We start from the raw sequence: 23,701 nt of genomic DNA, 5'->3' as shown, positions 1-23,701 counted from the left end.
TATTTTAAGCCTATGCCACACTGAGACAGCAGTCGGTACATCTAAAAGACGGCTCTCCCAAACACCTCCAGAGTGATGTTGAGTGCGCCGTCCAGGACAGTGAGGAGTGTGGAGACGAAGCAGCCTCTGCACAAGCGCACAGTACCCATCAAAAGTTTGGGAAAACCTTTTGTGTATTGGCATTTCTTTATTTTCAACACTACATCATTAACATTGCACGATCCCATCTGTTCATTAAACAATGAACAGATGGGATTATGAAGAAACAGGAAAGGGTAAAATAACTCAAAATATGTTTTAGATTTCAAATTTGCCTCCCTTTATTCTTGATGTTAACTGTATGCATCAAGTTTCCACACTGCCATCATAGTTTGGCATTTGTTGTGCAAGTATTTGTACGTACAGGCCAGGTTGCCAGAACCCAGTCTTGGGGCCTCTGTGTATCTTTGTAGCGGTAACACTCCATGAATATTTGTCAGCCTCCCTAACGGTGCGGTCACTCTTTTGTCCTTTCAACTTGTCCAGTCCCACCATGTCCAGGGCTCTGGGTACGTGGACCTGTGTGTCCGGTAGTTTTTTATGCAAAGACCTTTTTGCATTTGTCGACTTTGAGTGGTGGACTGCATCAACACCTCCTTAAACCTACCGTTCAGGTTATGTGTGAATATAATGGTTAGCCTGGCTAACGCCAGACTAAAATCCCAAGTGATATTTAGTCTGGGGACCACCAATTTATTTTCTCGTAGGAGAGGTGTGGTTTACGATCATCCATAGCCGTTTATTGGGCGCTACAAATGTCTCTAATGCGTCTGCACGTAGCCACAGCCAATCATATCATCGTATCCGATGACGTATGACGTACCCGCTGTAAACTTTTGAGCTAAACTATTTAGAACACGGCCTAAAGCTTGATTGAAAAATAGCGTCGTAAACTACAAGCTTCCGTATGTCGAATAGCTCGTCATCGTCTTGCCGTCCCTCCTTGTTCTGTGATTGGTTCCCAAATCCATGCGAAAATTTCGGCCATGGTCCCCAGGCTGCTGTGCAGTTCGAAATGATTCGAGCGCACACAGCAGCATGGCGTTAGCCAGGTTATACCTTGGTGGCACCGCACACGTTTACATGTCATGTCTCCAATTGTCCTTCTGCAAGTCGAACCAAAATGTGTTCAATTAAAGTGTAACTTGTAACTTTAATTTAAAGTAAATCCTATTTGGCATTGTCTCTATGAGCCTCATAAGGCAGTGAGTCTAAAGGGTTTTCAACAGTCTGTGGAATGGAAACCATTTGAGAAAATGAGAAAATGTCAAAAGTTTGCAAAGCAGTAATCAAACCAAACAATGGCTATTTTGAAGAATTTATGTCAGCTTTCTTTAAACATAATCCCATATGTGTTCCTTCATAAATGAATCCCCTCAGTCAGAATCTACAATGTAAATGGTCTTGAAATAAAAGAAAAACCAACGTATAAAAAAAAACATTTCCAAACTTTTGATGGGTACTGTATGTACCAAGACAGACGCCCCAGCTCAGCATCTGCAGAAACATTAAACATACTGAACAGGGAGGAGAGGTGCTTTGAGAGGGCTGTAAAAGATGAATGTGAAAGTGAAGAAGCCCTCTCTAAACATGAAGGGGGCGGGTTAAGACACCATCTGCCCTCTCCTTATAATGCCGTGTTCAGACGTTTGGGTGTCAACTACTTGAACCTCAAAGTGGATGTATATCATCTTATCTGGCAACACAGACAGAGACAAGTGTGGCTGATCGGTGCATATAAGCCCACTCTCAAACACTACTGTTAAGTGAGGAATACAGAGCCAATTGTTATTGCATATGCTTTAGATTGATGGTGAAAACTGGCGCATTCATGGCACCGACACTGAAGGAACATAATCAATGATCACATTTATGTAGCACTTTACATCAAGTGATCATTCATCCATCCACACTTTTCATACACTAATGTAATCACACACCAAAGTGCAGTGTCAGGCGCAGGGATCAGTCCATGACTTTTGGATCAGGAGGTGAACAGTCTCCCAAGTGTATGGAAGATTTTTTGTCTCATCAAAATTTGAATTTTAAAGGTCTGAGAAATGTATGCTTTGAATCTTTTTAACATTGAAATAACATGTTTGATTTTTTTTTCAGTCACTGAATTTTCACTGCTCATTTTTGAAGGGTTTTAAATTGAAAATGAAAAATGCACCTTTTAAATATTCGCTGTATTATTTTTCAAAACATTCAATTCAGCAGTCTAAATTCAGAGTAAAATTTGCAATAAAAAAATCAAATACATGAATTTACCCTTAGAATATTCAATGTAAAAAAAAAAAGAAGAAAATTCAACAGTTAAATTCGGAGTGTCAAATTTTTAGTAGAATTTTTCAAATGGAAAAATTCACCCTTAAATTATTCAGTATTTAAAAGAATTCAACTGTAGAAATTCGCACACACAGAACATCCTGGACCTCAAGGCATGAGCAATCAGTCCTGGATGACTGAGAGCTGAGACGCAGGATGTTTCCTATTGGTTTGTGTCTTTAGTGGGCGGGACTTACAGATTCAAAAGAGTCAGAGTCAAATCTAAGAATTTTGATTGGTCCCTTGCATCGTTTGCTCATGAACCAGAATTTGGACTCGCTCTGGATCGATTGCTCAGGCCTTGGTGTCCAGGATGTTTCACACTTTCACACTCTGAATTTCTACTGTTGAATTTAAGGGCTTGATTTTTCAAAAAAAAATGAATATTTTAAGGGTGAATTTTTTTCTACAGCAAATTTTTCACTCTGAATTTAGACTGTTGAATTTGAAATATTTAAAAACAATACAGTGTATATTTTCAATGTGAATTTTTCATTTTGAATTTGAAACACTCTGAATTATACGTTGAATATTCAGTGTCTGAAATTCTAGGACAAAAAATATTCAAACATGTCATTTCAGTGTAAAATAATTCACAGACATTTAAAATTCACATTCTGATAACACAATAAATCTTCCATACAAGGTGAGCGACTGCCGCCCCAAACCATCCTAACATGCATTCTCCGCACAAAGTCCATGAATTTAACCCCCCGACCTTTTCTTTATGCTGCTGCATCGCAGACAGACGCATCATGTAAATGAGATGTGGAGAACTCAATCGCCATGACGCCTGCCACTCGCCGCACGTCGTTACTCTGAGTGCATACGTTCAGTTGTTTAGACTTTTGCAAATGTAGAAAAAACACACGCATCTATTCTCAGCATGGGCTCTCGCTGTGGCTGACGAAATAACGAGGCAGATATCTCCCTTTTCATAAAAATACATACAATTGAAAGTTTATTCAGAAGTCAGTAGTGAAAATGGCGACAGTCCATGATATTTGGATTTCAACGTTTACAGCCGTCTAGTAAGATGTGGACAATGCGGAGTTAGTCGTATGTGCACTCCAAAAACAAAACCCGTTCGGCCAATGAAAAAGCTTTAAAATCCACGCCTCCAAGCCCTTTTTGTTCTCATAATCAACCAATCTGTATAACATTGCGACCACGAACACCTGAAGTAAAAGTCCTTCCCATCATGACCCTTGTTAGTGCGGGGGATACATGTCAGATAGATAGCATGTTGTCCCCAAAGTTGACGTGCTAGAAGCATGAAACATTGGGATTTTGGTGAATTTGACAAGGCACTGGGTCAGGGAATCTACGAAATCGTGGAGTGTGAATAGCGGCCTGGTTTAGTCCCGTGTTAGACCTAGTTTATTCCCGGCTGAGTGCAGCTCTTGTGGGGAGTTCTTGGTGTGAAGTGGTCAGAATCTATTAGAGGCGCATTAGTCCCGGTTTAGTGCTGCTCTGGTGGTCTGTATCTATCAAAAGTGGTCGAAGGAAAGGAACAGCGGTGACTCTGTAACAGGTGATGCACTATAGGCGATCTATAGGAGGTCAAACTGTGGAAAAAGCAATGCCGGTTCTGAAATGTACATGCCAGAATTCAGAAAGCAATGTATGGGGTTGCATATTAGGCAGATGGTCGCAACGTTATGGCCGGCTGGTTTAAATGCCACATAATCTGAATATACTGTCCGTTAATACAAACAATTAATTTCACATAGAAAATGCAATAAAATATATATACAGGCCTATGTACATAGTGGAAATAGGCGTTATGGTTTTAATGGGATATACGTTCTACACTTGGGTCAGTTTCTGAAAAAAAAAAAGACATTGGTCCTGTAGCTTTATCTGTCTTTAAATTTGACTTACAACCATACACAAATTTGGTGCATCTTTCCTGAATGAAATAAAAAAAAAGAAAAGAAAGAAAACACAATAGGAGACGAGAGAGAGGGGAGGTATTCATCTTGTCAAGCTGAGCAAGGAATGGTACAAAAATAAAAATAGCGGGAACGCTAGCGTGGTGTCTTGTTTTGTTTGGCTGTCAGTGCGTGGTCGTGGTCTGGTCCCTCAGTCTTTGTTCACTGCCCGATGCCCGAGTCTATGGAGGTCTGCTTCCTGGTGGTTTTCGGAGGGGGCGGTGGAGGGGTCTTGCTGGGCAGAGGAGGCGGCAAGTGCTGCAAAACACAAGGAGAGAGGAGGAGGAGCAGGATGTTAGCGTCAAGGGCAAAGGATACAGGAGAGTGTATGGAAATGAGAGAAATTGTTTGCTTTCTGTTTTGGGAGCGACATTCCCATCAAGTTTCCTCTAAATGTACCTATATAACACACATTAGAATAGTGATTTAACTCCACTGACAAAAAAGTTAAAGGTCCTGTACCTGTTTTACAAAGAAAGAAAGAAAGAAAGAAAGAAAGACACAAAGAAAGACAGAGGGAGTGTATATTACGTTATTCATTGCAATCCAGGATCTAATAAGCACCATTTTATAACATTTATAGCATTGATATAACTGTCACAGTAATGTTAACAAATAAACAAGAACAACTAGCATACTGGTTCACAATCAATAATAATAATAATAATAATAAAAAGTTTGTCTACGTGGCAGACAATAACATCCATTCTATTTTATTCTGAAAGACCAAAAAAATATTCCACTGCTAGAGAAAAAAAAGGGTATAGGGCCTGTATAACCGCTTCACATCCCAAAAGCATACATTCATCATCGCAAATTATCATCTGCTTCTTTAAGTGCAGTGAGTTTGAAAAGTATGAGTATATGTTTGTCTGCTGTACATTTTAAATTCCTCATTGTTTTGAGCATCACAAACCGGGTATCTCATTTAAAAGAACAGGCCTATGTTTTTCCATAATGAGATGTGTTCTTATCTGAGCCAAGACGAGTTGATGCGTAACTGTCTGGTCTTTGTACGGCACTTCGTCACACAAAAAGACCAAAGATGTTGTTAGCATTCAGCCTCTCCTCCTGTCCTCTATGGGGCCAAACAGGGTGAAGTTAGAAGCGACCAAGCTCATCCACATTTTCCCTATTTAAATATGGTTACGTGAGTAGTAACAATCCTCTGTATAGTTCATAGATATAATATAATACAGTTGGGCCGGTTTCATTCAGCCCCAATCATTGTAAAGGTTCCCCAGACGTGTGTGAAACTTAATGGCCACTCTGTCTCCTACGCAGCCTGTTACTTAAAAGGGCAAAAAGGGCGGGAAGCGCTGCGCTCGCGGGTCGGGCGGAGCCTCCACAGAGCTTGATTGACAGGCTATGGAGTCAGTCAATGCACCACCAGCAGGGGGTGGTATTACAGCAATGTCAGCCCCTACCATGAGGACCATAGAGAAGCGCGTATTCAGTATTCCTAAAGAATACTGAAGATATTACTGCGCAGACGTCAAAGTGCTCCTAAAGTGTTATTACGCCTTACAATATAGTACCTTTATATCCTCTGAGAAAATGGTTTCATTTAGCTTGGTCGCTTCCAACTTCAGCTCTGTTTGAGTCCATAGAGGAGAGGAGGAGATGCTAAATGCTAACAACATCTTTGGTCTTTTTGCGTGACTGAGCGCACGCGTAAAGACCAGACAGGTACACATCAACTCGTCTAAGCTCAGGTAAGACAACATAACATATCTCAATATGGAAAAACGGTGGCCTCTTCCTTTAAACAAAGGAAATGTATTTACAGCCTGTAAAATCTGATGTCAGTCCAAAGCCAGGATAAATCAAACGGTCTAACTCAGCGAGGGTGTGAAGGATGTCACTAAATAAGTTCCCTCCAAAGAGTGGACACCGGAGACTGGAGGGAAGTTGATCAAAGTTTTAAGTTATTGATAGTTTTGTTATTTACCATAGAGACACAGTGGCATCAATCACCTGCACCACAGCTGACAGGCGAAAACAGGGAAGTTTATTCTCAAATGCCAAGCCATTAATTCTGCTCTCCACTTCAAGAGCGGCCCGGAACTTCACTTGTTTCGATAAAGTTTTCATGGACTTATAAGACAGTGAATGAAGATTACTTATAACAAAATTGGTGGTGGCTGCGGGTTTGATTCCCACCTGGACGGGGCCTTTCTTTGTGGAGATTGCATGCTCTCCCCGAGTCTAAGTAGGTTTCCTCAAATCTTTTTCTTCTCTTTCTTCTCATCCTATCCCTTCTCCTTCTCTTTCTTGAATTCCTTCGTCTACTTCTCTTCCATCTTTTCCTTCACTTCTTTCTCTTCCTTCTTCTCCTTTTCCTTCTTCTTCTCTTCCTTCTTCTTGTCCTTCTCTTCCCCTTCTTTTCTTTCTTCTCTTGCTTTTTTTCCTTCTTCTCTGTCTCCTTCTCCTTCTCTTTCTTCTCTTCCTCCTTCTCCTTCTTCTTTTTCTTCTTCAAATTAGTTACAACAAAGCTCACATATTATTCCATGTCCTCCCAACATCCAGTGTAGCTTCATTTACCCATTAATTGCCTATAAGGAACACAATGTACTTCCCCCCCCACGTACCAATGCCCCGCGTGTCAAGCACAAGTCGTTTCATTAGAAGTAACGACACACCATTAAGAGCCTAGTCTTAATTACTACACCTACCCTGTGATGAGGCGGGGGCGGAGGCGGCGTGGAGGGGCTCATGTCCGAGTTCTCAAACAGGTTCCCGTAGTCCGCAGTGCTGCTCTTGACAGGCAGGGGGGGTGGGATGTCGTTTTTGTCCAGGCCGCTCGTCCCGTTTAGCTCCAAACCTGTGCGAAAGACGGAGGAGGCGGAGGACATGTAGTATCAATCACAGAGTCATTCCACCCGAGCGGATCCAAGGCCGGCGCCGAAAATAGATCCGCTGGCCCAATTAGCTCAAATCCGGTAATCCCCACAAAATAACCATATTAACTGTGGAAACATGAAAGAATTTTGGGTGGGAATGGATTCAATAGGATATCCATAAATAATTTTGAGGACTTAGAGGAGCAAAATGTGTAACAAACCTGCACTTGGTGTGGGTAAATAAATAAGGTTTACTTGTTTTCATTACATCTCCAAAGCCAAAAAACAATTGAGAGGTTTTTGTCAGGCTTATCATCCACATTCATCACCGCAAATTAGTCACGAGGCAAGAACTATCTCTACATTCTGTCCTAAAAGTTGTGCCGCTGAAACAAAGACACAAATAGAATCCCTTTGACATCAATTAGCACCATTTCCAAAGAAAATCTAACCACTTTTAGACTGCTGCAAGGCGCAATTGCACCTCTGGGACCATCTGGGGTTGTCAATGGGGCTGACAGTGTTGCAGACACCAATGTAAAGAAATGCAATAACACCTTCTGAACAGAGGAAGCAAAGACACAAAGTTACGGAGCGGAATACTGGAACGGCTTGGACGGGTCTTTCCGTTTATCATTGGATGACACGCAACATACAGCCCTAAGTTGGCTTTGTTTTTGATATTTACAGAGGTGTATATTTTCCTTACTAGATCCGCTGAGCAGGCTGAAGGAGAGCTTGGTGCGTGGGGTGATGGGTGGGGGTCCCGGAGAGCCCGAGGAGTTGGAGGAGGCGGAGGGAGGACCGGGGGACACAGACAGGCGCCGGTCTCCTGTCAGCTGGGACAGGATCTGGCTCTTGGGTCTCTGAGGACGCAATGGACTTATCTGGGAGAGAGAAACAGAGATGCTCGAAACTTGGACAAAGAAGAGAGTTTGGCGGAGACTTTGAATTTATTTACATTTTACCAAGTAGGAGCTGTGGAACTTTTAAATTGTTTACTCAATTAGAAGTAAAAAGTTAACCGAATAAGGTGCCTTCTACACGGAAGAGACTCCCAGTTAAACGCAGCAGTCTCGTCCTCTCTCGACCCTTTAATGTTACTCCCTACACCCTTTTTTGGTATTTTCTAAGCATTTGGAGGACAAACATCAATGTTACTAGTTCATGTTTATTTCATTGATAGACCTCTGAGTTACCTGCCTTAAACCAGCCCAAACCTGATCGAAACCAGCACACACCAGTCCAGCCAGACCTGATTCAAACCTTGTCGAAACCAATGGAAACCTCCTCTAAACCAGTGAAAAACAGCTCTAAACCTGTCAAAACTAGCATAAACCAGTCCAAACCTGGTCTAAGCCAGTCCAAACGAGGTCTAAACCAGTCTAAAACTGCTCTATCGGTCCAAACCAGGTCTAAACTAGTCCAAACCTGGTCCATACTTGGCCTAAACCACTCTAAAACTGCTCTAAACTGGTCCAAACCTGGTCCAAACCAGTACAAAACTGCTCTAAACCGGTCCAAATTAGGTCGGAACAGGCAAGAACCTGCTCTAAACCAGCAGATCCAAATGTACCACTGTTTTGTTGCTGTATAAACTGCACCTAAGTATAAGTAAAAAAAAAAAGGTGCTTTAGTGTGTGGCTTTTGTAGATTTACTCAAATTTGGAAGAGTAATCACACCCACAAGCCCCGCCTACATGGTCCACGAATAAAAAAAAAGGGATAACTCCTTAGCCACCGTGTTGCCTTCACGATCAATCAGAAAAGTTCAATGCAAGATCTAGCGGAGGCCACAGTGGCTGCATCCTGATATTTAAACTGGCGATTTGCATTCGTCAAGAAGGAGCCCATTGGGGAAATGTGTTTATATGAAGTTACAATTTGTGGTTCCCAGTAATTGTCTGCATGGAAGAGTGCGCTCCTGTAGCTAGCTTTGTTATTATGATGACTGGAATTTGAATATAAAAAGACACGTCCTGGGGCCTGGAGCGCTCTGTAAGCCACATTAACAACCAACTTTATAATTGGTCTGACTTAAGCAGAGCGCCACGAGGGAGAAATGAAACTAACGCACATTTTATTTAAAGATGATGCTTTCGGAGATGTTTTTTTTAAGAACGATGCCAAAGAATGACGCTAGCAATGTTCACAAAAGACAAAAGATCCAGGCGTTATACCAGCCTTTTGCCAAATAAAATATGGCGAATTATTTACAGACGCAAGACGTTTATCCAAAATGTAAATCGTCCAAAGATCCCAATGTGAAAATTAAGCCTTACAGCCCCATTTTGGCTACCATATTTTAGGTTTTCAAAGTGAAAAAGTGAGAGAGTGAGTAAGAGAGTGAGAGATTAGGCTGGTCAGGTTTGAAAGTGGCCTGGAGTGCCATCTACAGGCAGTAGTGGGAATGACACATCATGCAATTTTAGAAAATTATTTAAAAAAAAAAAAAAAAAAAAACAAGCTTTCACTTCAAGCAAATGGCATGTTATCAAAATAAAGGCCCCAGGATGAACACGCTTTGACCACAGAACTGCTCAAGACGGGTCCGATGATGGATCAGGGGGTTTAAAAATGTTGTTTCACATGCCCTCCCTCTATGATAGGGGTTCCCAACATTGATAGTAATTTAAAGAGACTAGATGCAAGTTGCTCATTTTTAGACTCACTGCTGACACCTCAGGTCTTGCGCGTAACTGCAGCTTCTATATTCAGCTCGTGCATGACGGCACTTTGGACCCGAATTAACAACTTTTTGAGAGACAGTGCAGGATTTTAGAGGCAGTTGTGGTGAATAGGTCATTCTACACATTAGGACAATTAAATATACAGTTTTCAATCAAAAACACACAAAATTCAATGTCAGAAATGCAAAAAAAAAAACATTGTCTCAAAATCCTCTTGTAGGTCCAGGTGCTCCATACCCCCACTTTGGGAACCATTGACAAACCCCCCCCCCAGATCTGATCACTTCAGCAGTAGAAGACGGAACGACCAAAGCTGTGAGAAGGAAGTAAAGTAGGTATGTTTTTGACGAGGGAATGTGATGTGATCTGGACTGTGTTATAACGAGAATTAGAAGAAAGAAAAAAATCCCAATCAAATAAGAAACTTCTCCAGTGCCCAGTCTTATCTTAGCGCCGTTAGCCATACAACTCCCAATGGGCTCACAGCAGCGTACAGCCATATATCACTGCCTTAATGGCCACAGTGATGAGAGCCATTAGGATGCAGACAGACACGTGGAGTGGTCTCAAACAACGTAATGCACCCTGGGAAGAATACAAGAAAGGCTAATGCAGAATGGAGTGTGCACCTTGGTGAAAATGGAAACTCTTTTGATGTAAATGTATTGATGTAGCTTTAAAAGAGGAGTGAGATGAGTTTAAGAATGCCTTGAAACTTTTTGAATTGAGCTCGTGAAATAAACAGACTTTTCAATAAATAATGAAATGTAGTCATATAGTCTATGTCTGCGTCAACCATTTTGAATCGCCACTTATCGAGAAAAGATCTGAGTCATTGTAGACTGCTGAACAGCAAGATGTATTTTTTTTTAACAACTATAGGAACTTCTCGTGCTTCATTGAAAAAAAGAAGTTTTGAAAATAATGTGCACAAAACTAAATACTTTTAAAACCACTGGAGTGAGACAAGTTAGTCTTACCTACTTCTGACGAGCTGCCGCCATAGTGAGAGTGACTTCAAAATACTTTAACTTGGGGAGAAGTAGTGAAATGTACTTGTAATGACACACATCCAAAGTATAAAAGTGTGTAAAAGTCTGATTTATGTGGTGGCCTTTTGTTCTAATGTCATGACCAAACTTTACTCCCTTGTAGCCTAAGCCTTTTTTCTTTTTTGTTTTACTTCAGTAGAAGCTACCGTGTCATAAAACGACTTTAAAACAATTAATTATGGCTTACACTAGTATTGCACTTTACAAGCCTGTGTCTCAAGTTTCCTAAAGTGCTACATTGTAGTCAGTTTTCATCCATATCCCATACAACCTTGGTTATTGGACAACCTGCATTACCATCTGAGCCACTGTCCCCTCAATACAATATACACCTTTAAAGCTCTACATGTAATTGTTTTCAAAGTTCATTTAGAAAGACATTAGGTAAAACAGCTTTTTTTTTTTTTTTTTAAATACGATGGAGTAGAAATTGACTTCCATCTTCCGCCGAGGCGTCTCCAGACGTTATTTATCGAATTTTAATCTTATCGTGGTTTTAATACAGGTCAATCACGATAGTCGCATGGTGCGTTCTAATCTAGGAGAATTGGCCAGTCCTGTATGGATTGTGCAATGCTGCAGCACCTGTCAGGTCAATCCCAGGGAAACACTCGGCCCAAACAAACAGGAAGCAGAGGATGGCACATGCGGCAGCCAGAGGAGAGGACCTGGTGATTTTACGTGTAAAATCAGCTACAAAGTTACGAGAGTCAACCAAAAAGCGGACCACATGGTTCCTCTATTTGGACCATGTGGTTTTGTTTTGAGCCTGCAATGGTGACATAGCTGGACTTCTAACAGTGAATTGTACGGTTTTTTTTTTTTTACTAATATATGTGCGGTTTACTCATTTCTTTGTGCACTTAGTAAGTTGTTAGCGTTTCACTCTGTGGCGTCGTGGCCTTTTGAGGCTCCGCACCCTTGACATTCTTCAAACATAATTTTTTTTGGCGTCGTCTTTGCAGATGTTTGTGTGTTGCTTGGCAGGTGAAGGGGTGACATGGGGATGTCGTAATGTGACTCTAGAAGTTTGTTTTTGCTTCTGAGTTTGCTGCAGTTTTGATCTTGGCCACGGCATCTGTTTACATGCTCGTCCAGGAAAAAAACACATTTATTGTTTGTTTTTTCTTAAAATAAATAAATAAATCGAATCGAAAATCGAGATCGATCAATATGGGGAAAATAATCGTGATTATTTTTTCCCCATAATCGCCCAGCCCTACCAGACGTGCATGATGCGTCTCTTATAAGCTGTTGTTCTGAGAGAGAATCATGAAATGGGACGGGCTGAGTTTTGTAGGGACGGAAAAGCACAAACACAAGCCCTGGAGGCAATGGAGACAAGAAAGCGAGGAATAAGATCCATCAACAGAGACAAAGGCGCCTTTACTCTGAGAATTCACTTCTCCAGTGACCACCACACGACGGCGGGCGTGGCCGAACTGACAGAACAAATAAAACTGTCAGTGTGGCCACGACAACAACAGCTGATGAGAGACACATCATGCACGTCTGAAGCTGCCTCTGAGTAAATTTCCAATATACCTAGTGTGTTTCTAAAAAGAACCATATAAACAAGAACACATAATGAACATTTTTCTGCTGTAGTGTGACTTGTACCGTTTCCGAGAGTATGACCGCTTCCGCAGGCTGTACGGGGATTTCTGACGTCTTCAGCTCTTTGTCGAACATTTCCTGGTGTTTGCTGTTGCGCTTTTCTTTCTTCTTGTCCTTCCTGTCCCTCTCAGGCTCCTCCCGGTCCAGTTTGTCCTGAGACTTAGTGTGCAGTTTCTTCGGGAGGAGCGGCTCTAGTGTGAACCTGCGGGATTAACGGTAACAAGGGCATGAGAATTTAAGGATCGGGTTGTGCAGAGAAAGTGCAAGCAATGATTAAAAAAAATAGAGCTGATCTTTATAAATCCTCCTGGGATTAAAAGTAAATTAAATCTCTGGATGATATTACACATAGCAATCGTCTGCAAAAGTCATGGAATAATAGATATGAAAATCCCAAAGAGGTGTAGAACTGAATTTGATCATACAAAACGTCCACAGTGAAATGAATCCTGGTTTTACAACAAAAATCTAGCCAGAAAGTTTGTGTGAGAAGTTGCAGATGTGAATGAACAGCACAAGGTTGCTTACCCGTCAGAGCCAGGCCTGGAAGGGGAGTTGTCAGAGGAGATGGAGGTGACGGAGGCCACAGACAGGGGGCGCTGCGATGAGGGCATGGTGAAGGAGCGCACCATAGAGTGAGGCCGGGACCCTCTGCGCCGCTCGTTCGCGGGAGGCTGACGAGGCAGAGACAGATCATGAATATTAAAGAGGTGCCGGGGTTAGCTTCACTGCGGGATGTGCCGGATTTGCACAACAAATCCCCAGAACAAGACCTGACACGTATTCTGCACGGTTTTATTGCAAAAACTGGTTTCCATACTGGTTGTTGTCAATTCAAATGGGTTGATATGTGATTTTTGTATAGTTCAGGGAAACAGATGATGGATGTGACAGGTTTGCACTACAAACCAACAGCAGAATCAAACATACAATAACATACATTTACTGGAAAGAAAAGCATTTTTCTGAGATGACACAAAACAAAAGATAGACAGACGGACAGACAAATACAAAAGCCTTTGCTGTAATGGGACTCTCCAGGAGAACACAGCAAACACAAAGCTTTCGGACTTTTGAATTACAGCCTATAGCACATTTCTTGTACATTGTTTGAAGGCAATCGACTGTGGAAAAATGACTCCTAGTTGCTGACAACAAAATGTAGTTCAATATATTCCTAAATAGGGCCCGACTGATATGGATTTCGGGGTCCGATGTGTATGAAGGGAGTTGGCATGGCCGATAGCTGATATTTTAAGTAATTTGATGTACTGTGGGTTTTTCTGGGGCCGATGCCAATTTTGGGGGGATTTTGATTGGCCGATGCTGATATACACCACTGATATTTTTGGCTAATATTTCTAAGAATGTCTGGTCTATAATCCTGTGTATGAAGCTTCTGAACGTGTCAGTGTTGAACTGTGACAGGAGGGGGCGCTGTATATTTATGTTTAGTAGGTACTTCAGCGGGAGCTTGTTCGAAGGACAAAAATCAGCAGATTCCAAAACAAAAACGGCAAGTCTCTATCTCTTATGGTTCCAAAATTATACACGAAGGTCTACAACATAAAATAACAAACTGGTGACCGATATTCACCGCGGAATTTCTCTGCTCCCCTGAGGCCTAGGAAGTTGTGGGAGGGCTTGTTTAAAGTCCTTTCCAGGGAAGTCTCTATCACTTTCGGTGATTTGCGATTGGCCGATAGAAAAAATACCCGAATATCGGCCGGATATATCGGTCAGGCCCTATTCCTACTGCGATGGAATATAAAGAATAGGTGAATACGAAAAGTGAAAGTGTACTCAATTTCACATTTTCACTGCGTAAAGAACTTGATAATAAGGACATGATCATTTTTTCTTCAGTCTCTCAATTGTGAATGAAGGTTATAGCCCCCACTATCCACCGGAATATAAAGAGAAACTAATTTAAAGCAGAAAAACTCATGTTATTATTGCATGATCTATTTAACAAAGAAACTGCAGGAGGAGGGAAATGTCCGAACAGCGGCTCTGACAAAATGAAGCCTCACGCATTTTAAAAGTCTTTTTGTGCAGAGAATAGAGCTATCACACGGCTGATAGGGATAACCTTATTATCACACACCGGGAATTGATGGGTTTTCTCTCCTCTGAAAGGTCACCATACTCTCCCTTTAAATAGAGCTATGCCCCCCTTTTTACCGCAGGCAGCACTGAAGAGGGAAAAAGCCTGGCCAAGCAACAATGAAATCTCTAAGAGAGGAGAGAGGTGGACGCCACTGGAGCTGACTTCAGCCAAAAGTCTGGCGCTCGGGGACTGTGGTCGTCTGAGTGAGAAGAGATTCTCCCTGTCCAGTGCAATAACGGGAATTGAACAGAATCCTGAAAGCGGTTTTAATTTATTTCTATTGAAATAGTCTCAATAATATTAAAGTTCGAACTGCTTACCAAGTGCCTGACCCCGTACTGCTTCTCCACTTTCTCTCGAAGCTGTTTGAAGCAGGCCTCCAGCCGGTCGTGAAACGGTCTGAGCGCTTCTGTCACTTTCTCCCCGTGGATCCGGACGCCTTCAGCCAGGTGCGGGATCTAGTGCAGCACAGGAATAGAAACCATTGTTTTCACTCACCGAAAGCAAAGGTTTAGAGAGAGGCACAAAGGAGGAGACAGGAGTTGAAGAAGTTTGTCTGGGAAAGACTGCGAAAGGAGAACGTTATAGGGACAGCTCATGTTTTATGTTTGTGTGCAGAGGGGAAGCGGCCATTGGGACAGTTGGGTAGATTTCCCGGGCCGGCTGGTACTGAATTGAGCCTCGCTCCTTAACCCAGCGCTGTCGTGAGAAGTGTGGGGACTTTAGTGTAACGATAAATCATCTGGAGAGAGAACACGTGAAGCTTGTGTGACGCACCAGTATCAAGTCCAATGATTTACAGAGAGAGTTAAGGAATCAGAGGTCATTGAGGCTCAGTGGTGAATGAACCCCACTCTGCCACACCTTAGATGAGAAAAGCTTCCAGAGAGATGGTTTGGACATGTGACTGAGACCTACCACTGTAATTTCATTCAACTAAAGTAACAAGAAAGCCTGTTGCTATGGTTTTCTATGACAAGCAACCTACACCTTTCAGTGCAAGTACAATTCTTTACAATAGAAGGACTAAAACACCATGCAATGTGTATCCCTAATGGTTATTACATCTGCAGGGACTCGACAGTTCCTCTTGACAAGCTCTCCATGTGGTAGGCACATTATGCAGTCCAAACAACAGCCCATATGCAGACAGCAGAGGAGGATTCAGGGAAGAGAACACTGTCGAATGCAATGTAAAAATGTATTAAATGCCTGAGACGGAGCAAAACCCAAGAGCTGTCCGTGGTGCTGGCTGAAATCACAGGTGAATAAAACGCTACAGAAATTCGGCGACGTGTCACTTAAGGGAGTGAAGCAAAGCAGAGAAAACAGCACAACATTGCAGGCAAAAGCGCTACTGCCAGAAGACACAATGGATATGTTCTTTCCCAAGGTAACAGGAAGACTTGAACAGAATTCATAGAAAAATAGTACGTATAGAAAAACTGAATAGTATCTGCCAAGGACATTATATGACCTAAAATGAAGCTCTTATAAACCCACATACAGACCTAAAAGACCCTTCACATGTTACATAGTATGGAAAAGCTTTCCACTCTGAACCATATGTCGGCTCTCAAACCCTCTGATCTCCTCAAGCCTTTTCCCCATGAGACTGTTTTCCTTTCTTCCGTGCCCCCCCCGGTCCAACTGCCCTCGTCAAAATACCCCAACAACATCTGACATCCCTGAAGGCAGCACCACACGCTCCGTGATGCAACGCAAAGAAACTACAGGTCAACTCTGTGCAGCATGTTTGCAGCTTTTAACTTCTCACGGCCTTTAAAGTAACAAGCCAGTACTGAAGCATTTGTAGAGGGCCCTGCTCTCAAAAAATCATTTTGTGACATCTATCATAAATACGGCTAAACTGAAATATTAATGATGTTAGGTCTGGGTATTATTGAACACAGTGTGCTTTATTCTCATATTTTGCAGCACTAATGGACTTCCTTCTCGCACGCAGCACCTGGTCTACAAGACTGGTGCAACAAATCAGTTGGATAAAAGTTGTCTGGTGTCGACATTAGCGTCACAGCGCAAACAGAGCATTAGGAATCCATTTATAATTCACGGCTCCAGCTTCAGGGTACAACACGATAAGCAGCATTTAGCCAAATCTGATTGCAAGCATTCATCAGATCTGCTTCGACTTGATTCCAGTTCAATTATTCATGGTGATCGGCCAGTAACTAGCGAGTCAGCTGTTCAAACATCACCCGAGACCAGTTACTATATGTGTGGTTAATACTTTAGTGAGGATGTCTGGCAGATTACTGTGGGACCGGTTCGTGGTAACGTCGATGATCATGAATGCACTTGTGAGGAGCTCTCGCTGGACTCAAATTTAAAGTCCTGGAGTGAGTAGATAAATGAAGGCATGTTACACACAGCCCCCAAGGAGTCGCCTTATATTGAGGCCCTCCATCATCACCACAGGGACTGTTCGGAGTGGTGGCCCGGGGAGAGAGAAGAGGAGGGGGAAGAGGAGGAGGAGGAGTGGGGACGCAGCAAAAAATAGACTCTTTATTTGAGTGTTTTGACAGGTCCAATACTCCACCAAATAATTCTGTTTATTCATTCTGAAACAACATTCCAGGAGTTGCAAATCAATCAATATGCAATCAATATTCTGAAAGTACCTTCTTTTTAGATGTGTGTGACTTTGGTTCATAAACAAGGTTAGATAGCAGCAAGTCAAATGTAATGCTTTTTTAACCTCTTACCACCCGCCAAAACCAAATGCATTCTCTCCTCTTTGCCATTGTCGTCACTTTTTATTTCCCTTATGTGTTTTTGTCACTTTTTTATGGCACTTTTGTTACTTTTTTGATGCATTTTTGTCACATTTTTTGCTGGATTTTTGTCATTTTTGGTGGATTTTTGTCTTTTTTTTTTGCTGGATTTTGCCTTTTTTTTGCTGGATTTTTGCCATTATTTGCTGGATTTTTGTCATTTTACGTCCTCATTTTCTTCTCGTTTTTGGCGCTATTTTGAAGAAGCTTTTAGATTTGGAGAATTTGGAGATCAGGAGAAAACATGTTCAGGTGGGAGTTAAGAGGTTAATAGTTTTAATGCCACAAGTGCACATTTATTTTCAGATTCAGATTCATTCTATTGGCCATTTGCAGTTAAAAAACAAAAACAAAATTGCAAACATTCCATCAAACAGAGAAATTAGGCAAATTAGACACAACAGGCAACGTTTCAGCAAAAAAATTCGTAGAACTTCAGCCAAAAGATTATTGATCCAAAGCCTAAAAACTTTAAATAATGTTGAATATACTACTTTCTGACAATAAACTGATTCATTTTAACTGACTGAATAGTATGTATATTCAAGTTGACAAAATGTTGAAAGAAATGCTCTTTTGTAAAGGCTTGCAATGAAGTGGAAATGGTTGAGCAACTTATAATTGGGTCCTGCCAGTTGAGAAACACTGTTTTGGACCGTAATGTTTGTACTTCCGATGAACTTATGAAGCAACAATAAAATACATTTAAAAAAGCAAATGAAGAGCTCTCCCAGGAAAAAACAACATATTTCTATAGAGCGGCTGATTGAATGAGAGGCAGAGACCTGGCAACACAACAACACAGTGGAAGGTCACACTGATGGCTGTGGACTTCAGAGATGGACACACCACACACATGACTATGGTATTATTGGAGGATTATTTCATTTACGAATTTGAATTTTTGAAAATCCCCTTGTATCAATACCAATTTGCAATTCTTCCACACCGCTACACCTACAATTCTCACACTTTTCACAAGTATTAAATCATCTAACACTCAAAGTGCTACCAGGAATAGACCAAGACGTATGACAAACGATGAGAGCGCTTTGAAATGATCCGTGTTTATAAAATATGTTGTAGGAATTTAGATTTAAGAGCAAATTCAGATTAAACCAGGTTTGAAAATGGGCCAATATTGACTTTGACTTGGACTAAATCATGGAATAAATGGGTCTAAGCTAAGATGAGGTCAAACCGTGCAACACAAAAGCAGAGCTAATATTGTAAAAAAAAATGTTAAAACTGCGTAGAAGCCTGAGAACCACCATATAAAGATCAAGTACTTCACCCTGCAGCAGTAGATTGATTTCATAGGGTCAACATACTTAACATAGTCATAACTTAAAACAATAATGCAATAACTTGAATACGATAAGCCTTTTTCCGGCTATAGTAACACATACCTTTGAATAAACCTAATTGGGCTCATGCTTTAATTGAAGAATGTACTTAAGACTTGCTACATTACCTTGCATAATGGCATCATTTTCCATACCATTGTACAAGAAAGCGCTAATTAGCTGCTCACACAATAGTGAAATATTACTTCATGTGATCATCCGCGACAAAGCTGTGTGATGTAGTCGGTGTGTTTGCAGTTTTCAACACTCCTCCCAATTAGCTTGATTTGCACGAGGCCAGGAGGAAGCAAAGGAATAAAATCGACAATTGCAATTATCTACCAGACAATTAATTCCGGACTAAAATGTCATGGTCGTGACAACCCCAACAGGGCGACCGCGGAGAGAAAAGAGCTCATTATTTTTCAAGGGCTGGGGTTAAAGCGGAAAACGTGGAAATGCGGAAATGGCGTGCTAAGAAAGGCAAAGCAGCCAGAGTAGGAATAATGCAACACGTAAGTACACGCCTTTGGGACACGACCATGGGTTATCATCAGGGCAGGGTATCGCTAAAAGAAACCGGAGAGAGGTCATTTGGTGCAGCTCAAATAAAGGATTAAAAACAACGACTCAAGGAAAGCTGAGCAAATTGGGGTTTGCCTAGATAGTTGTTCAGCCAAATCACAACAGACTTACACAATCCACTAAGCACGGATGAGTCCAGTTCGGTGCCCAAAGAGCGGATGATGAGCACTGCATGGAAGGACGGGCGGTCTGTGTGGAATAGCTGCTGGTCTGGCTCAGATATCTCCAGTTTGTAAACCTTCCTGTTGTCTGCCACACTGCATCAACAAGCACTTTGTCTTCGTTAAATTTTTTCCGCTAACCCAGTTCTAGCCAAACCAGGCTCTCCAGTCCACGAAGATACCACAGAATTACAACTAATAGCACAAGTCTCTGCAAATCATGTGACTGGTTAGCATGTTTAGGAGTAAGTAACATACTCTAGTGCAGGGGTGCCCAAAGTGGGGCCCGCGAGCCGAATTTGGCCCGCCGGAACAATTTGGTTGGCCCGCCAGAGAGTGACCTACTTTTGCGGCACATCTGGTTAATACTAACTCTTTCCCATTCATTCTCAATGGCAAATATGGACACTTTTTGGCCACCGGCGGCAAACTGGGGGCGCTGTTTCACTCCTTTCACAAAGTTAAGGAAACACGGCTCTGGTGTCTTGGTATTTCTCTGTCATAGAGCGTCGTAGCATCAACTTTCCCATTTTTCCATAATACTTTATTGCAAAGGTCGTTGACATCTAGGCCTTATAAAAGAATTTATGCTGAAATGACACTTTCAAATTGGTCTAATATGGCCTTTTCTTTGACTTAAAGAAATAAATGAGGCAAAGTCACTGTAGGTACTGTAGGTACTGCAGGTACCGGTGGTGTTGTTGTTTACATTTTGCACTATATTGCTACAATAATTGATTTTGTTCTACTAAAACTAGGCTTTTGTAGCATGCTATTTGCATAGATAGAATTAAATGCAAATGTATACCAAAAAAGAAAATAAAGTAACTATTATTATGTGTAGCTATATGTGCTCCATGCTTTTCACATCACAGTGTTTGGCCCTGACACTTTTTCATTTTGGCCCTCAGAGACAAAAAGTTTGGGCGCCCCTGCTCTAGTGTAAAAAAAAAAAAAAAGTCTTCCACCTCTGCGTGATAGAGCGATGTTTCTCCATGTGTCCTCATTGTCTGAATAAATTGTCCTCCCTTGTATTTACAGGGATTGTTTACATTCGCTAATGTCCTGATCGTCAGTAGTTCAATTGCTGTAATTACCAAAGCGAGGCGGGGGGGCGTTTGAGAGACACGGGGCGCTGCCTCTGCCCCCCTGTTTGATTTGTTCACTGGAGCAGCCTCGAGTTCATTTATCTCATTTAAACCCCGACAAGACAAGACAAACAAGCGCCCTGACTCTGGCATGGGCAGCAGCAAACTGTACGTCGGGAACACAACACTCCCAGATGCCCCTGCCCTTTTACTGTTCGCTCGCATTCTAATCACACTTTATTTATCGTAGAGCTGCATTGTTAAAGAGTATGACGATTGTGATTAGATGATCAGATGTATGTTTTTCAAATCAAGATCGAGTTCACAGCGAACAATAAAAGTTAAATGCAAAACTAATACAATAATCACCTGTATCCATCCATCCATCCATTTTCTTCCGCTTTATCCGGGGCCGGGTCGCGGGGGCAGCAGTCTCAGCAGCGATGCCCAAACTTCCCGATCCACACACACCTCCTCCAGCTGTTCTGGGGGGACCCCGAGGCGACACCAGGCCAGCTCGGAGACATAGTCCCACCACCGTGTCCTGGGCCTTCCACGCGGCCTTGTCCCACTAGGACATGCCTGGAACACCTCCCGCGGGAGGCGACCAGGAGGCATCCGAAACAGATGCCCGAGCCACCTCAGCTGGCTCCTTTCGACGTGAAGGAGCAGCGACTCTACTCCGAGCTCCTCCCGGGTAACTGAGCTCCTCACCCGATCTCGGAGGGTGCGCCCAGCCACCCTGCGAAGGAAACTCATTTCGGCCGCTTGTATTCGCGATCTTGTCCTTTCGGTCATGACCCAAATCTCATGACCATAGGTGAGGGTGGGAACGTAGATCGATCGGTAAATCGAGAGCTTTGCCCCCCGACTCAGCTCCCTCTTCACCACGACAGACCGATACAGCGACCGCATCACTGCTGACGCCGCACCGATCCGTCTATCGATCTCACGCTCCATCCGTCCCCCACTCGTGAACAAGACCCCGAGATACTTGAACTCCTCCACTAATCACTAATCACCTGTAATTCATGTTTATAGATCCAGCTTTATAGATCCAAGACTGGACGTTAGCTCCACAGTCTTTAGCCAAATCTCTCATAAGTCCCTGGCCTATCTATAGCCAGCCCATCCATGGGAGTTGGGTGTCTCCTTCAATGTGGTTCTCCTCGAGATTGGTCTTCTCTCTTTAGAAGTTTTTTGTTTTGTTTTAGTTTTTCCTGCTGCATTTGTTTGGCTGTTTCACTCTTTGATGTCTCAGCCATTGCGATTTTCCAAACTGTTCTTCTATTTGGTGTAGTCAACAGCTGGTTTTGTGATATTGGGCTGAGTTGGTCTTATGAAGAGTAAATTCCAATGGAGACTGACCATCTTGTTTTCAGAGAACATTACAACTTAACTTCTAAATAATCACAGCCATTGCAATTTGCTAATTCTATTTGATGCAATAGTGATTAATTGCAGCCTTGATTTACAGAGTATCTTATGTAGCATGGGTTCTTATTAGGAATTCACTGATCCAATACTGGTATCGGATACCGGAACCGATACTGGAAAAAACATGATGTTGGGCATCAGCTACAAATATCTGATACTGAACCAATATCAGTTTTGGCTGTATATCATTTTGAAGATGAGAGACTGGGAAATGCAATCGCTGAGTTAGCTTTAACCTCCCCAATTGTATTTTGATCGGCGCACACAATGCTACGGTTAGCATCAGTAGGCTAAAGCAAGCAGGAGCATGCTAGTGCTAACGGCAACTAGGCTGGGTCAGAAACTATTATAGAAACACCAAAAGTAGCCATAAAAAAATAAAATCGACCACTTCAAAGTGTCTGTATTTTAGTTTAAGAAATAACTGATCTAACATATTGTAAAGATCAGATCACTTCATGTGAGTTGTTTATATTAATGTAACCCAAAGTCATATACCCAAGGATATCCAGTGATACTTAAGTTTATCCAAGAGTTTAACAATAGATATCATTGATAATTGATATGCAACATAACACTAAAATATGACTTTATTGATCTTAAAATGGAGAAAAGAGTCAGTTAAATTCACTCACAGACAGCTGCTTGATATCGGTAAATATCGGATATCAGCAGATACTCAAACCCCAGAATCGGTATCAGTATCAAAAAAGCTGGATCGGGGCATCTCTAGTTCTTATATTGCTTTATCAATCTCTGTAGTGTCAAGAATAGAAACAATCTAGAAAAATTTTAAACTAAAAGATAAAAATAGAGAAACGACTAGCAGGGTAATAACGTTTCAAGGTTAACAGCGGTGAAAGAAAAGAAAATGGGTGAAACGTTCTGAGCGCAAACAGGCTTCCCGTTCACACAAGACAGATCTGTGCAAGTCCAGGGGAGTTTCTGCGACACACAAAGATGACCTATTTTACAGCTCCACTGCAGCGAAGGGGGAAACACAAACATTAAATTAACTATGAATGACGTCTGTAAAACTGACCCATATGGACGTTGTTATTTCCTGAGAAATGTTAATCACTCTGCCACAGCGAGCTTCTTTCTGTCCTTTACTAACCCTTAAAGTTAAACAAGCACTTTTAAGAGCAGGAAGAAAACAAGGCATCAGCATTTTAAATCCCTGTGGAGGATAACAAAGCTACCACTCGAGCTTTTATTAATCAAAGACTAAGCACTTGTTCCTATACGTTTATCCTCATAATAAGCAGTTTAAACAGAGTGGGTTAGGTGCAGTGGTCTACCCGGAGTGTGTGTCAGGGCAATTTCGCGTCTTGCTGTGTGTGCACTTCCGCCGAGCCCAATCCTGATCTCTGGCTCTCGACATGCAGCAGGCGGCGAGCTCCGAGTTCAGCAAATTATCTCGGCAAAGACTTTCACACGGATCTCCCCGGCTCGCTTCTCACCCAGTTCTCTAAGTGATATCACACTCGCCGCCCCCAACCTTTAAGGGGGATTTCTGCACTTTGCGGAGGGGACAAGGTGTCTGGCAAATGCCCTTAAAAGACATGGGCTGACTTTAAAGGTACATTATGGAACATTTTGGGTAAAATGAAACCTTGATATGAATGCATGCTTGACCTTATGGTACAACAGCTCGATGAGTGGTTAGCAGTTGA

General features: G+C 42.1%; 1 protein-coding gene across 2 annotated transcripts in view; it reads right to left on the bottom strand.

The window, feature by feature from the left end:
- Nucleotides 1-3,981: 3,981 nt before the first annotated feature.
- The window catches only part of dock1 (dedicator of cytokinesis 1), a 294,516-nt gene continuing 274,796 nt past the window's right edge, over nt 3,982-23,701 (bottom strand). For both annotated transcript variants that reach the window (XM_079577082.1, XM_079577083.1), the window contains 6 exons: nt 14,934-15,071; nt 13,032-13,177; nt 12,507-12,705; nt 7,854-8,031; nt 6,977-7,125; nt 3,982-4,559 (listed from right to left, as the gene is read on the bottom strand). In XM_079577082.1, coding sequence (XP_079433208.1) covers nt 4,464-4,559; nt 6,977-7,125; nt 7,854-8,031; nt 12,507-12,705; nt 13,032-13,177; nt 14,934-15,071 — 906 coding nt within the window. In that variant the 3' untranslated portion in view covers nt 3,982-4,463. The remainder of the gene's footprint in view (nt 4,560-6,976; nt 7,126-7,853; nt 8,032-12,506; nt 12,706-13,031; nt 13,178-14,933; nt 15,072-23,701) is intronic.

The sequence above is a fragment of the Gobius niger genome (assembly GCF_951799975.1).
Source record: "Gobius niger genome assembly, chromosome: 19".
In the NCBI taxonomy this organism is placed as follows: Eukaryota; Metazoa; Chordata; class Actinopteri; order Gobiiformes; family Gobiidae; genus Gobius; species Gobius niger.
The sequence above is the reverse complement of the archived record's forward strand: the minus strand, read 5'-3'. Positions and strand labels throughout refer to the sequence as shown.